The sequence below is a fragment of the Pomacea canaliculata genome, linkage group LG9 (genome assembly GCF_003073045.1).
Source record: "Pomacea canaliculata isolate SZHN2017 linkage group LG9, ASM307304v1, whole genome shotgun sequence".
NCBI classification, from domain to species: Eukaryota; Metazoa; Mollusca; class Gastropoda; order Architaenioglossa; family Ampullariidae; genus Pomacea; species Pomacea canaliculata.
The window spans coordinates 3,983,197-3,998,122 of NC_037598.1; the positions used below are offsets into that span (position 1 = coordinate 3,983,197).

Here is a 14,926-nt window from a genome sequence, read left to right on the forward strand (position 1 = left end):
CATTTCGTGTTGTTCGCAATTTTTTGTTTTGTTGGGTTTTTGTTGTTGTTTTTTTTTTTTTTGTTTTTTTTTTTTTTTTTTTTGGTCGTCTGCAAGCAAAGAAGATTATGTCCACGGAGGTATAAAATTTTTGTAACGTGCTCATGTCTGATGTGGCATAAGGGAGATAACTTGAGCTCTCGGTAAGAGCTCTCTAGGCGAAGAAACACAATCGTGAGAGGAAGTCTTTCACATCACTAGCATCTGCTGAGGCACTGTAACCATGACTTTCTTTATCAGAAATAAAGGTCGACGACCTGACGTAAACGATACAAAGGTATAATGTCCACTCGAAATAATCACTTTCTCTTGAGAGAGTAAAAGAATAAAAATTTATTTTTTAAAGTTTGCACTAAAATATGTTATTTTAGGAATCTTATATTGAGGCGTGCAGCTACAACTACAGAATTGTGGTGACGAGTCCAGGTGATGTTGTGATGCAACATTGTTGTCAAAATAAATAAAGTGATGACGTCATTTACACCATTATCGCTATAGCCTCATACGTTCACATATGTTTACTGTGTCTCGAATAAACAGTTTCTTAATGAACTTAGTTTTTTTTAATTGCTTATTAATTTAACTAAGGTGGACTCCTTTCTTCTCTAGCGCGTTAGGAGAAACCGCCACCTCAGTTTAAAAGTACAGTGCATGATCATTTTTAACATAATTATAACCAAACATCATCAAATTGAGATTAACCCTTTCTTGCAGACATGCATACTTCGAAGGATCATCACAGTAATAAAGTCTGACCCTCTTGTAATAAAATATACAAGCAGCGATGTGGTGCGCCCATAATTTGCCACTTGTGAGAACACAAGACTCTTTGAAAATATTTACTGAGAAATTGAACTGTAGCTAACTGTACATGGCCACACGAATTAACTGGTAGATCAGTCTCAAAAATCTGTTTTGTCTTCTGATCGGTAGTCCATGAACATGTACATGTAGGTTCCCTTGGGCACAAGCAGCAAATTGACAAGGACAAATGACAAAATTACTAGCCTCAGGAAAAACCATTGTGGTTAAAATGGTTGGACGGAGGAGTATTTAGCTTGAGCGAACTTGTTTGGTAAGCGGCTAAGTCCTGCTGCTTATCAAAATGTTTGATAATGAGCTACAGGACATAAAGGGAAGTTGTATTTAAATACACTGAGGTCGTGATATATACTTATCTATTCTGTTGCTAAGAAGACAGGTAGATAAGTGGACATCAAGTCCATTTTCCTGAAGCCAACACCAAGGGTAATAGGAGCTAGAAATGAAAATGAATCATTAACTACTAACAACGGTTATCACCTTGCAATTTTGTTTAACAGGTAAGTCTTTGGAAACATTTTGTTTAGGTCTATTTTAACTGGTCCTGAAAAAAATGGACAAAGTAAAAACGAGTAAAGGAGCTCAGTCAGTTGACTGACACCTGTGGTTGAGGGAATCACAAGGATAGACGCTGCAGCTGACGGTCCACCACACTTGTCTATCGTGGGCGATAGTCAGCAGGTCCTGTACAGGACGACCTCCAGTCTTTGACCTTTGTAAGTCAGTTCTTCCTCTGACCACCGCGGTGTCGGCCACTCTTCAAGGTACCTTGAAGTACAGTCTTCGACAGGGTGTCGTGCCGGGTCACATGACCAAAGAAGACCAACTTCTTCGCTTGACTGTTGAAAGTGGATGTTCCTGTTGTCCATCGAGTGTAGCCATCTTGTTTCGTACAAAGTCGTTGGTTCTATGCTCTCTGTATGAGATCCGGAACATCGTCCACAGGCACTTGTTCTCGAATATCTGGATTCTCCTTTCCACGTGTCACATCCTTAGAGCGGGATCGGCACTACCAGGGATTTGTACAGCTTGTACTTGGTAGTGAGCCTTATCTTATGGCTATGCCAGATCCTATCATACACATTCACAAATGGAGAGAGAAAGTCGGGAAAGAGACAGTGGCTTAGGAAGATACTTGGCTTTTGGGTGGCAAACTTCATGCTGACAGTGAACGGCCTTAACATTGTTGCCTCCTCAGTATCTTTTTGATGGGTTGACTGCTTCCCTTGCAAGTCTCTCCCCTGCACCCCGATTCCTACCCCACTGAGAGAGTAGGCAATGAAAAAAGATTTCACTGTAACTTTCACACCACGTGACAACAGACTTCACGCTGAATTGGATTTCTTGGAATAGTCCTGTAATTTCAGGCCACGTTTCCTGTAACTACAGTCTCTCAGTCTCAAGTCCCTCTCCGACGTCTTCGTTAATGAAGACCGATTGTGTCTTGTAGTTCTGAGGAAATAATTACGAAGGATTGTCTCTTGGGGTGCAGTTCTGGGGAATCTATTCTGATGCCAGCAATTGAATTTTGGGGGCTAAAGGTGGGTGCACATCAACATGCTCCCCCTCCACCCTCCTACCCCAAATGTCATGAGTTGTCTGCCTTCTCTATGGAAAACCTTTTTTCATTGTCAGTCAAAATTGATTAAAATATTGATTTTTGATGTATTTCTTTCTTTATTTCCAAACATCGATTTTGTTGTATTAATCGCAGGGGTTAATCATAACTTATCAGCAACGCTTCTGTATCTCTTTTCTGTCTTAACTCCATCGGTAATGCTGCGAGGGAGAAGAGATGATCACCGCCCTCACATAAAGCTGGCCTCGAAAAAGTGAGATCTCTATCACCTCACCCCAATGACCTGAAAAGGTCAGGGGATGACCTTTACCTTTATTTAATGCTTTATTACCTGTGCGTCTCTCATGTCTTTGTCGCGACTAGCCCCTAGTCATGCTGTAGGTAGAGACCCAACTGTACCTTATCAATAATGCCTCAGTACATGGCGGATCCGTCATACTAACACGTTCAGTCACCCATTCGCCCGATGATACTACCTTGCCACCATGAGACTTAGCGATCTTCCTCGACAAGAAGGTTATATTCAGCCGTTCACCCACGATCACCCACGATCACCCACTTCTAAGTTTTAAAATGTATGAAAGCAGTCGGCGCGTTGAGGTGGATACCCTTGAAGATTAACTCCGAAATTTATCCATTAACATCACCAAACCCACGAGTACACCCACATGTCTGTCGAGTTCCTTTAAGCTCCTTGAACTTTGGGTTCCAAACAGTAAATTAAAAAAAAAACTAACAATAACACGTGAACAGTGTCTGTACTTATGCGCTAGCAGCGATTAGTTTCAGCAAAAGGACATCCGGGTGGGCTTAGATTAAAAATAAAAGGCAGGGACATCCCCTTCCCCTGCAAGTCTCCCTGCCCCCTTCTAAATTAACGAATGCATGGAACTATGGAGAGTCTGAAATTTAGCGAGTCGTAGACGACAGCAGCAGACGACCCATGCGCCAGTCGTACGTCGAGGTTTGCGCGACACAACAGGACGCCGCCGCGGCGCTGACGCAACTGGTCGTGCAGTCGTCGCGAGCTCGTCTCCACGCGCAGACGATCCAAGAACTTCAGTCGCTGCTGTCGTCGTGACAAACGCACATCTCGCGACGGATGCTGACGTATTGCATGACCTAACCTCCGGGGCAGAGCACACCGCCGCTTCCCCCACCCGGAGGGTCTCTGCCGCACAACAGCATGACAACTCAATGTCAACTGTCGAGGATTTGGTGTAGCAGCAGCAGCAGCATCAACACCAGCAACAACAACAACAAGAGCAGCGGCAAACTGGGCATTGCCTTGGTTAGTATCCATTTATTTGAAGCCGGTCGATGAAGAATTTTGCTTGTCAGCTTCCCTCCCTGTTTTGTCTTGGTAGTGACGAGGGTTCGTGGTACTGAAGAGCTTCAGGTCTGTGTCCGGTCCGTCTTGTAGTATTCACACAAAGGTTTGAGGATTCCTCTCTGTATGCCTATGCCTCGTCATCCTGAAATTAATTATTTAGCCCTCGTGTCAACTATGGTGACAAAGCTTTGACACCCGCAACATGTGTGGTTATTCTTGTAGACATTCCTGCAGCTGCTGTTTGAATGGTCCAGTGGTTTGGTTGTTAAATCAATCACAAAGTGTAATGAGCAGTATTCACAGTCTGCATTATTTTGAATTTTTGTTTTTGTTTTCATGTTTGATGGTGTGTTTTTTTTCGGGGTTTGTTTTTTTGTTTTGTTCTTTTTGTTTGTTGTTGTTGTTTTTGTTTTGTTTTTTGTTTTTGTTTTGTTTTTGTTTTTGTTTTTTGTTTTGTTTTTTGTTTTGTTTTTTTTTGTTTGTTTTTTATCCTCGACTTTGTTGTAACTGCGTTGTTGGTAAAATGTCCTTTAGTTTAGTTCGTCTTTGACCAACGATTTTGCAGAAAAATACCTTCCGGTGAATTCAATTGTTTGCTGAACATACTTGTCATGAAGAATTTTGTAGAGCAACACTTTCTGCATTAAATACTCTTAAACTAAGACGCTGATGAAACAACCTGTGGATCTTGTAGAACATCAGTGAAAACAGCCCTGTACATACGGAATGGGTTGTACGACGGTTGGCTTGCATTTATTTCTCCACTCTGAAATACCTGCTCCATAGAGAGTCTGTTCACCCTGGGAAATGTCTGAGGCCTTGTATGCACACCAATGACTTACAACTTACAACAGCTCACCCCAGCAGCAGACGACTGAAAGTTGAAGCTAATGCAAGTCTACCATTGTACCCAGAGACGCGCTGACAATGTAGTGCCATTTTATTTATTTAGTCTGCATTTCGTTTTACTGTTCCAGGTAACCCTGATAGCATGGACACACGTGGAGACATTTATGCTCTCAGGGAAGTAGATAAGTGCTTTGACAATTTTTTTTTTTTTTTTTTTTTTTGCTGCTTGATGTATATAACTATTAAAATATTTTCCGAGGAAGATATTCTTTTTTTCCTCAGAAAAGCGGACTTTAAGACTACTCCTGCCATTTTATTTTCTTAGAACCGATTCTAGTTATCAGCATCAAAACAAAGTGTTGTCTACAGACTGCCAGAGAGTGAAGCTGACAGAGGTTACGACCTCTTTTTTTGACCCCAAGAAATTGGATCGTCTCTCTCCCACATTCTGTCCTTTCCATCATCTCGAGTGTTGCGAGAACAGCAGCAGCAGCAGCAGTGACGTCACTAGGCGGACGTGACCTGACATACGGGTGGCGGCTGTCTCGGTGTGCGAGGTGTACAGTGTCGCCATGAGGTAAATGGCGGAAAGTAGATCAAATATTTGCTCAAACCTTATCCCCAGTCTGTGCAGGTGTGACATGATGGTACATAACCTACATCGAGCTTCAGCTGCGAGGTCTAGGAATTGTTACATTGTTTTCGAATGTGAAAAAAGAAGATAAAGGTCATCCTTTAACCTTTTCAGGTCGTTGGGGGTGATGTGTTTCACCTCACTTTTCTCTGCTAGCTTTACATGAGGTCGGTGCCCACCTCCTCTCCCTCGCTGCCTTACCTTCCACAACCCTTTATGGGGTCCAATACCCATTCCTGCCAACTGGATCGACTGGGTGAAGTTTGCTGCGCTAATCAGGCATCGAACCAGCGTGGTCTCAGTTCAGACGCCAGCGTTCTAACCACTCCGTTATCCGCTTCTCATTGCAGATGCATATAGGCAACTATACTTAGTACAAATATGCAGGCACAGTGTACATCCATGAGAGGTAGAGAGAACCAGTCGTTTCATCTGAGAACTGAGACGTTGATTATTGTAGTCAGGGACGCAAACGATTATTTCAAAAAGGGTCGGGGTCCGAGTGTCTTGCTGTCGTCTGCATGTGGCTGGTCCCTCCTCGGTCCACCGATGTTTGTTCCCAGTTTTACGAGAGTCTACAAGGAGGGTTAAGACAAGCAGTAGCCATTGCTGTGCCGTAAGTCCTGGTCCGGAGGGGATGAGGAGAATGGGAGGCCGCACTCAACAGATAATCAGCATCCTTCAGGTTCCCTTCTGCCTTGGCCTGAAGACGAGATGGCGAGAAGAGCCGATAACTAAGAGCAGTGTGGTGGGATGGGAACAGTGTCCTGTTACAGAGAAGAAGGCTATGTATGAGCGACAGAGTTCAGTTTGGGATGACCGCAAATCTTTAACAGAGGAGGAAGCAGGGGTGAGCACGACAACTAAAAGCTCAAATTTTTTGGGTTACAAAATATTCTTCTACTTAAAGAATCTATGGGGTTTTTCTCTCATTTCTTTCATTCGTTTGTTTCTGTCTTTGAACATAATCGTCAAAAATGACTCGTAGCGCATATACTTCCACCCTACCCGATGGATGCTGTGTGAGCTGTCCTTGCTATCCAAATACATATAATATTGCTGGGCCTTAGACAAATAACAAAACACTGCACAAAGCTCTTGGGTTTTGAGGCCGCCCACAATGCACACTACTTTGTCAGAGGAACGTACATATGGGTAGAATAATTTATGAAAATAGTTTACACAGAGAGACTGCCAAATGTATGCAGAGTACCCTCCGACGGACTAACTTAAAAGATGCTGTCTGAATCACACCAAGTTCAAGAATCTAATGGGTCAGGGTTATGCCTGATCGTCCACATATCACTTTGATCATCGTGATGTTGACGAGGAGAGAGAGAGAATTCCACACAATGGCTTCGCTGATGGCGAAAACCACACACAGTCACCTCAGCTATAATGATGGGAGGAGTGAAGCAGCACACGGTAGCTTGGGCTGAAAGTGAGCACTTGTTCAGTCACCCCAGTTTTTTTTTTTAAACTTTCCCCATTCTTGCTGATTCTCTTTTTCAATCCTCTTTTTCAAACTCCGCTCTCTATTATGTTTGTCAGAAATCGTGGTTTGCGCCTCGGTTGTGCACGTGTGTAAACATTACACATACGTGTGTATGTATTTATATAGTGAGAGTGTGAAAAGACAGTTAGTGAATGTGTAGTCCGAGCGGGTGAACTAGAGCTCAATAGAGCACACTAGAGCACACTAGAGCAATGTTATTTAGAACCTTTCCAACAGCCAGCCAAAGAAACCACGTGTTGGCACTGAGTGCGAGCCTGGAATGTCGTGACCCCTCACCTATCGTAGGGGTTACGTTCCAGAGACCCCCGCGATAGGTGAAAATCCGCGAAGCAAAGGCGTTATATTTAGTTTATCATTTATATACATTTTAAGGTTTTATAAACTCTTTCCACATTCCTATAAACCTTTTCCACTCCTCTTATTATTAATCTCTCGTTGGCAAACTTGCGCAAGCGGTAGTAGTGTACAGTACGATATTCATCCGCTGAAGAAATACCTGTACAAACTGTTTTATACTTCGATTTAATACTTTCAATATGTTAGAATGAATATTTAAAAAGTATTTTTATATTATTTTAACATTTTCTAGTCAAAAATAATTAAAATCATAGATATATAAATACCTATATATCGCAAAATGCCGCGATACAGAATGAGATACATTAAACAAACAACGCGATGTAGCGAGGGGCGAGTGTCATTCGTAGACTAATCCAGTGGACATGGGTGACTGCGTACCATCCTATGGATTATTGAAAGCGGGTGCTTTCACAGGCATTCAAGATGTGATTCTAGGGTTCGTTTGGAAGACAGTGTTGTAGCCGATACAGCGGGTACATGGAGGGACTTCAGGCGGGGAACAGAGCTAGACCCGGCAGTCACGGATATCAACAGACTGGGTATTAGACACTGGGTAAATACAGGATATCCGGCCCGCACACAAATACAAGTTTACAACAGCACATACCAATACACTTACACACGCACGCACGCACCTAGCCACAATGAATCGCAACACAGGAATCTTTCTTCCAAATTACTCTGTGCACAACTAACAGACTTCTCCTCCCCAGCGAAATATACTTTATCAGCTGGAAATGTATTATTGATGCGGGGAAAGAATCTATTCGTAATGCGTTGAAAACATCCCAGTGAGGCTAGAGTGTCAAAAAGGGTGGTGTGGGGTGGGTTAGGGTCGATGAATCATTGTAGAAATTCGGGTCCACGGCTCTCGGGAACAGGACGTGCTGAGAGCTCGAACCCTCCACTGGCTCTGAGCTTCCGCCTTTCTGAAGATCCGCGTGAACTCGACAGTTGCTTGCCCTCGGTTGTGTACGTGCAAGCAGACAAACGGACAAACAAGATATTTACATTATAAATACATTGTACCACTGTGTGCATCCTTTTTGTTATTTAGTTTGAGACCACGCGCGTGATTTAACGCATGTTCTTAGTGAAAAAGCATCCAAACCTGTGATTGCCATCTTATTCATGTCTCCGTTTTTTGAGTTAAGAGCCCTAGTCTTGCTTTTCCAGAACCAATTTTCAATGTTTTTTTTCTCCCCCATTTGATCGCAACAATACCTTCTCTTTCGGAGGGTTCTTGCGAAATGGAAGATCGACAGGGTGGTTCTAAACATGAATCCGTCCTCTCTCGGTGTGTATGTGTTTCGTTGTGTGGTCTAGTGTGAATGGAAATGAGGTCCCCTTTTACTTTTGAGTTTGCCCTTATGACTCAGATCCGTGAAATATTGCTCAAATGTCAACATATCTGGATCATCGAGTGGAGTATGTTGAAAATATTCTAAAGCATTAGACGCATACATAAAGGGTCCACCCGCCTACAGGTACCTTCAATCAACATTGCCGTGCGTGTGTGAAGTTTCCAACGAGCCATTGAAAAAGTTAGAAGAGGATTATTACAGCCTAGTAGTCTTAAAGCCAGTAAACATAAGTGGTCCATCGTGTTTACCGCACGGCAGCAGGAAGGAGGAGCCCAGTTTTTTCTTTCTGCCGCTTTTACTTCTCCTAATAAATCGGGTTATTTGTGTGCTGTTATCAGTGGAAGCTGTAAAAATCTTTAGAAATCAACTGCAACTATTGCTAGAAACCTCACTTTACCACGGAGGTTGAGTTATAAAAGCAACTTCCTGTGTATATATGTTCAGTTGCTGGCTACTCAAATATACAAATAACTGTAATGTTCTTGCAGATCCTGTAGTTCTTCAGTTTTTCTGACTTTCGTGTTGATATTAAATTTTGTGGTTTGGTTATGTAGGCATTGAACAGGGAGCATGTAGGTCTACTATTATATTTTTACCAAAAATAATTCATGTTTACAATTAAGTTTGGGACATCAGCCAAGGTGTCTCACTCGCTTTCTCCAAGTCAGTCAACAAAAAAAAAAATGCGCCTGAAGTTGAAGCCGGTGTCACACGCATTTTGAAGTGGGTTGGGTGAATGGAGAAAGGTTTCCTCGAGTTCTTTACATGCTTTTGTGGCTCGCTAGATAAAAGGTAAATTTTGGCAGTCCTTCTACTTCCTACACCAGTTGCCCTTACGGACCTCGGGAGAAGAAGTTGTGTTTGGAGAGAGAGACTGCCTGTGTTTAGAGTAAAGCCTTGCCGGGTGAGTACAACAGCTGAATCTTGTCATCTGTAGCTATCTGTCCCTTGCATCACATTCATTTTGTACATGGCAGACATATCCATCGACATTCGTAAATTAACAGGTGGGCAGTTATGGACGTGGATCTACCTGGTCACATCAATCAACTGTCCCTCAAGGGCACTCATTCGTCCAGTTTAGACACTCGCTGTTTCATCAATTTCAAGATGCGAAACTTAAGATCCGGTCAAGCGTTACGAACTGTCAGTCACCATGTTTAGCTGATGATTGGGGCAACTGGAAAACCACGGTAAAAAAAAAAACCGCTAAAATCACGGCAAGTGCACGTGCTCCATTAAGAACATCACCTAGGCACAAAGTCTGATGGAAGTTCACTACCCAGCATGCATTGCTAATTTTCGTCGGTAGATGATAGATGTTGTTGCTGTTTCAAGTCGTCTTCTAGAAGATCGAAAACTTTTGACTGATCATGATCCCATAGTTAATGTGACTGCGTGGCAGACCTCTGACAGGTGGCACATTCCGTTGCAAATATTCAGGCAAATCTCCGGAGGACATGACTTATACAAAGGAAAGTTTGCGACGGTAAATGTTTCAACGAGCTCAGAATGTGAAACATTGCGAGCATCTCCTGCCTCAGGTAAGTCGCTCGAAGGAACCAGAAATGGTCGCCTATCTCCATCACTCTCAGCTTCTTCATCGTAAAGGTGCGTGTGTCAGACGGGGTGTGTCATGCCTTGTTCCTTCACGTGTCTGGTCTTAATCGACATTGCAACATGACACATCCTATCCAAAAAGTACACATGGATGTCCCAATACCTTTCATATAGAATTTAATAGGAGTTTTGTAGGAAACACGGTATATACACGGAAATATGTGCAAAACACGGTCATTTCACGGTATTCGCCAAAATACCCGGATGTCTGCCTAAATCACTGTTTCAGTGTTATTGCGATTTTCGGATGATCAGACCTAGTCACATAAACACCAATATTTTGGTGCAAGTCTGTTGTGAGACACACAGGGTGCAGGCAACAGTAGGACTGTGTGACTAAGGCTTTGTCATCGGATAAAAACCCGGATTACGAGAAGGCGTCTGTACGTCCAGCTATGTACTCATAGTAGGAAGTGAAAGTGGTGTGTTGGGCCAACTCCATGTCTGTACATGTCCTAGAAGCCAGCAACTTCAAGCCTGTACATGTTCTAGAAGCCAGCAAGGTAACGACATAGCCTGTTGACATGCTTATACAAATAACTCTGTGTCTCTTGTAGCCTCATGGCCTTACGAATCACAGGTAACTCGGTACACCGGTGCAAAGACAAGCATCTTGCATCCAGAAACCACGACTAACAATAGAGGCACGATGATTGCTGGAACAACGACTTCGTAAGTATAGTCCCTGACAAGCACATACTGTCCATGTAAAAGAATGTTTTGGACTAGCTGTATACACCTTACTGAAGATAATAATGGATTAGGTGTAACTGTACTGGTCCCAACTGAAAGGAACGCCCAGAACCGGGTCCGATGGCGGGGTGTGGTTGCGACCCTGTGCTCCACTGGAGGCGAATAGGAAGAAGAAGAAGAAGTGAATGTACTGAGTTTTTAATGTCATTATTTGGATTTTATCTTTTCTTTCTTTTTCTCCATAGTCAGTTGAGGTTGAGGATTGCTGCATCTTTCTTTGATTTCTCAGCACATGGCTTGGTTTGCATGTTTTACTGTGCTGGTCACATCCTGCCATCGGCTCTCACCCTGCAGCTGGGTGGCGGCTGCTTTATGGCGAGTGGCAGCCAGGGGCGTTTGCAGAAGTCAAAGCTGCCGACAAGCTCGCAAATTTCCTCCATTCCAACAAAGTGGATGAGAGGTGTGGCTGCTAATGCACCACAGACACGTGTGTGTGTGTGTGTGTGTGTGTGTACGTGCGTGTGAGTGTTGTCATCAATATCATCAATTTTCTGACAATGGATGTCATAGAACTAATCTTGTAATGTTGTCATACAAACTTTTTATTATTAGTTTGGTTTATATTTACTGCCATTGAGAATGAAGTGACAGACCTTTCATACATACAGTTCTCGTCTTTCGGACTCTCATCTATTCTCCAGGCACGGTGCCAGGCAGGATGGCATCAACCAAAAAAAAAAAAAATGAGTTACGTCCCCTTATTTGTGTAGGTATCTCATCACTTACAGGTTTTAGGAGGGAAAGGCACCGGCCTCACACAACAGGCGTCCTCGAGAAAAGTGTGGTCTCTAACATCACGATGTTATACACATTTATTTATCTTCCATTATTATTGCGTTATGTCCTGACCTGATCATTGTTGTCGTCTATTTTCAGGTAGATATCTTCCTTTCAGAACGGAACGATGTCAAAAGATGTGGTGAATCACCTGTCTTTCTTGCCAGTCGTCAGAAACAAAGTTCTTCACAAGGTTATTGTCCTTGTCATTGGAGTAGTCCTGGGAGTTGTCTTCCCTTACGTCCACCTTGGTAAATAAAGGTTTATTTTTGAAAAACATTTCGAGACCTCTTTCTTCAAAGACACTCAACATTTCTCGAACTTTGTTTTCAAATGGACTCCCAGAATATTCTTAAAATTGTGTTATACACATGTTTATATTTTGTACTTTCATAATTAACTTATTTGTTTTCTAGTTTTAGAAGATGGTGTAAACATACCTGCAAGCATATCATACCAGTTATCGACAATACTGACATGCACGAGCTACAGACGCATTTTTGAGATAAACAAAATCTGCTTACCTGGCTTACCAGGTGTATATTCCAAGATTTTTTTTCTACATGGCTTCTATTGACTACATTGCCTAGTTTCGTTTCAGGTGTGATACACCTCAAGATTGGGTACCCAACAAGCCACCCGTGGACAGAAGCACGTGTTCTTGTTCTTGTTTCGACACTGTATTTAGAGGTATGACACTGTTGTAGATGTGACGTAACACCTTGTTAATAGGATGCAGCTCGTGCAGCTTCGTGCAGCTCCATTTGCTATGGATTATGGCCACCGGCATGTCCTTTGTCCTTTGTATGCAGAATTTTTTCTTTGGCAGATTAAGTTCGAGAAACTCATGGATCATAGTAGGAATGTTAGTAATACTACCAATGATAATTAGTCATTGCTATTATTATTACTAATAAATGCAAAGGGGATGTAAAGAAGTAACTATCTGCTATTTATTTTTTTATTTAGGGTCGTATGAAAATCCGGGTAATGTTGGCTACAAGCACCTGTACTTCAACACGACGGCCAACATGGCCAAGATGTGGCTGCTGACAGTCGTCTTTCTTCTCCTCTTCTACGAGAGCCTCCGCTATCTCTACAAACTCTGGCAACGCAGCTGCTCCGTGCGCTGGGGCTTCCTTCTTCTCTACGTCATCCAGCTGTACCCTCACTACTACTCGTGGTGGTATGTTGGACCTCTTTGCCTTATCTAGATGTACCCTCATTATGACTTGTGGTATGTTGAATCTTTTTCGTCTTATCAAGCTGTACTCTCATTACTTACTTGTGGTAAGTATGCTGGACATTTGTTGTCACTATGGCCATTACCCCAACAACTATTTTCGTCGTGGTATGTTGGAGCTTGCTTGCCCTATCCATCGGGTAGGACGGATTGAAGATTTTCTTGTCCATCGCTTGGTAGTTAACGTAGATACAGTACTGTTTGTAGTCGCATGATGGGATATACACTTCATTTGCCTTGTCCAGCTGTACCCTGATTACTACTCATGGTTGAGATCACGATGAATTATCGACGACCTTCTGACAGTTTGTTCAGGTTCACCCTCCCTGCTCGTAGTGACTAGATGGCCTTTCTGTTATCTAGCCATACCCCATGTTTTTTTTTTTTAATCTTTTTTTTTTGCAACCGCACCTTAGCTACTATTTCTTGAACATCCTCTGTGGCACCCCCATTACCTATAGCTTTGAACATGCATATCTACAGTCAGGAGGCTTTCTGTAGCATCCCCTAGATCGTTTAAAAAGTATAGATGAAGTTACGGTTGTTGTTATTTTGGGGTTAAACAAAGACTGCATTGATGAAGTGGTTATCTCCCTGTCTCCTACAGTCCCTGGCAACTTCTTTTAAAGAAAATTACATTTATCCTCTCTGTCGTCAGGTCTTTCCTCATGTACTACAACGAGGAGGTGTACTCGTTCTTCACGCATCACTTCGTCTTCATGGTCACGGAGCTGCTGTCCACGGTCATCGTCCTTGTCCTGGCCAACGCCAAGAACCCGCTCAACCACCGCCAGATCGGCGTCGTTGGCATCGGCCTGACGCACGTGTTGGTGGCCGGACTTGACCAGTTCGTCGCCCACCTCATCAGAGGTCAGGGCAAAGCCTTCCAGAACGCTCGCAACATCGGGCTGATGGTGCCGGACCTTGTGCATGTCATCATACCTAGTCTATACTACTACCGCCACATGCGCAGTACGAACGCTAAAATGTTCGACGACCGCAGCAGAAGGGAGATCATTCTCTTGCTCCTACTAGTGACAGGGGGAGTCTTATGCGGAAGAGTGCTCTTTCCTTGATAATCTGGACATTGATCTCAAAAGCTTTTCTAAGTTTGTTTATTGACACACAAGAGATGCTGGGTGAATTATAGGGTTGAGCCTCAGACACATAAAACAAAACTGAAGAAAGTGTGAATGTCTGGGGTGACACAGAAAATGTCCTCTTGTCTTCCAATGCTTGTTTTGTTTATCTGAGGTGCTGTCATCTGAAGAAGCGTCCTGTCATATATTTTACCTCTACCCGATGGATGTGCTTGGGTACAAGTGTTTAAATATTTTTGCAATGCTTGCTTCCAGAAGTCAGTATTAATCCCTGCAGATTGCAATGAAGGATTACAGCGGTGGACTGGCGATCCCAGTCGTGGATGATGGGACTATGTCATGTGTGGTGGTTTGAAGGTTTCTATAGCTGTCAATCCTCACTCGTGCATCTCGCCTTGCAAGAAGAAGATCGGTTTAGAACCATCAGAGGAACCATCAGCCTTGCTGCTGCAACCTCACTACATGTGATCGCCATGGTTACACAACAACTGGAGCGCACTACAGCCTCCAGAGTCCATCAGAACCGATGTAAACATTTTTACAATTTTAGAATCAGAACGAAACGAGGGAAGAGTCGTTAAGCGTTGTCTTACTGTCAATGTAAGCATATATATACCCATGCAGTAACTTCATGCAATAAAAATATCACATGAAAGTTCTTTAAGGAGATGCACCTAAAAAAAATGTTTGTGTGTTGTTTGCGGGGAATAATTATCGTAATGGAACATGGACCTCAACAGATATTTTATTTTCATTGCTGTTTCCGCTTCTTTGCCGTAAAGGGTTTTCGTTAACCCAACACAGGTAGGTATTTTGATAGGAGACCAGCCTTGCAAGTTCACTGCTTAGTGCTCACTGTTTCTCAAAAAAAGGTATCGTTGGTGTTTTCATAACAGTTTTAGTCTAATTTATTCGATTTAGAAAATTAAGAACCCAA

At 42.9% G+C, this 14,926-nt stretch overlaps 1 protein-coding gene across 1 annotated transcript; it reads left to right on the plus strand.

Annotated features, from left to right (window-relative positions):
- The first annotated feature begins 12,071 nt into the window (after window positions 1–12,071).
- Window positions 12,072–14,648, plus strand: LOC112572096. Its single transcript, XM_025251626.1, has 4 exons — window positions 12,072–12,076; window positions 12,248–12,336; window positions 12,616–12,832; window positions 13,548–14,648. Exons 1-4 carry the CDS (start codon window positions 12,072–12,074, stop codon window positions 13,963–13,965), a joined length of 729 nt encoding a protein of 242 aa, XP_025107411.1. The 3' UTR covers window positions 13,966–14,648.
- The last annotated feature ends 278 nt before the right edge of the window (window positions 14,649–14,926 follow it).

Coding starts and splice junctions, on each gene's coding strand:
- LOC112572096 (XM_025251626.1), top strand. Junction 12,337..12,615: donor TTTCGACACTGTATTTAGAG/GTATGACACTGT, acceptor TTTTTTATTTAG/GGTCGTATGAAAATCCGGGT. Junction 12,833..13,547: donor CCTCACTACTACTCGTGGTG/GTATGTTGGACC, acceptor CTCTGTCGTCAG/GTCTTTCCTCATGTACTACA.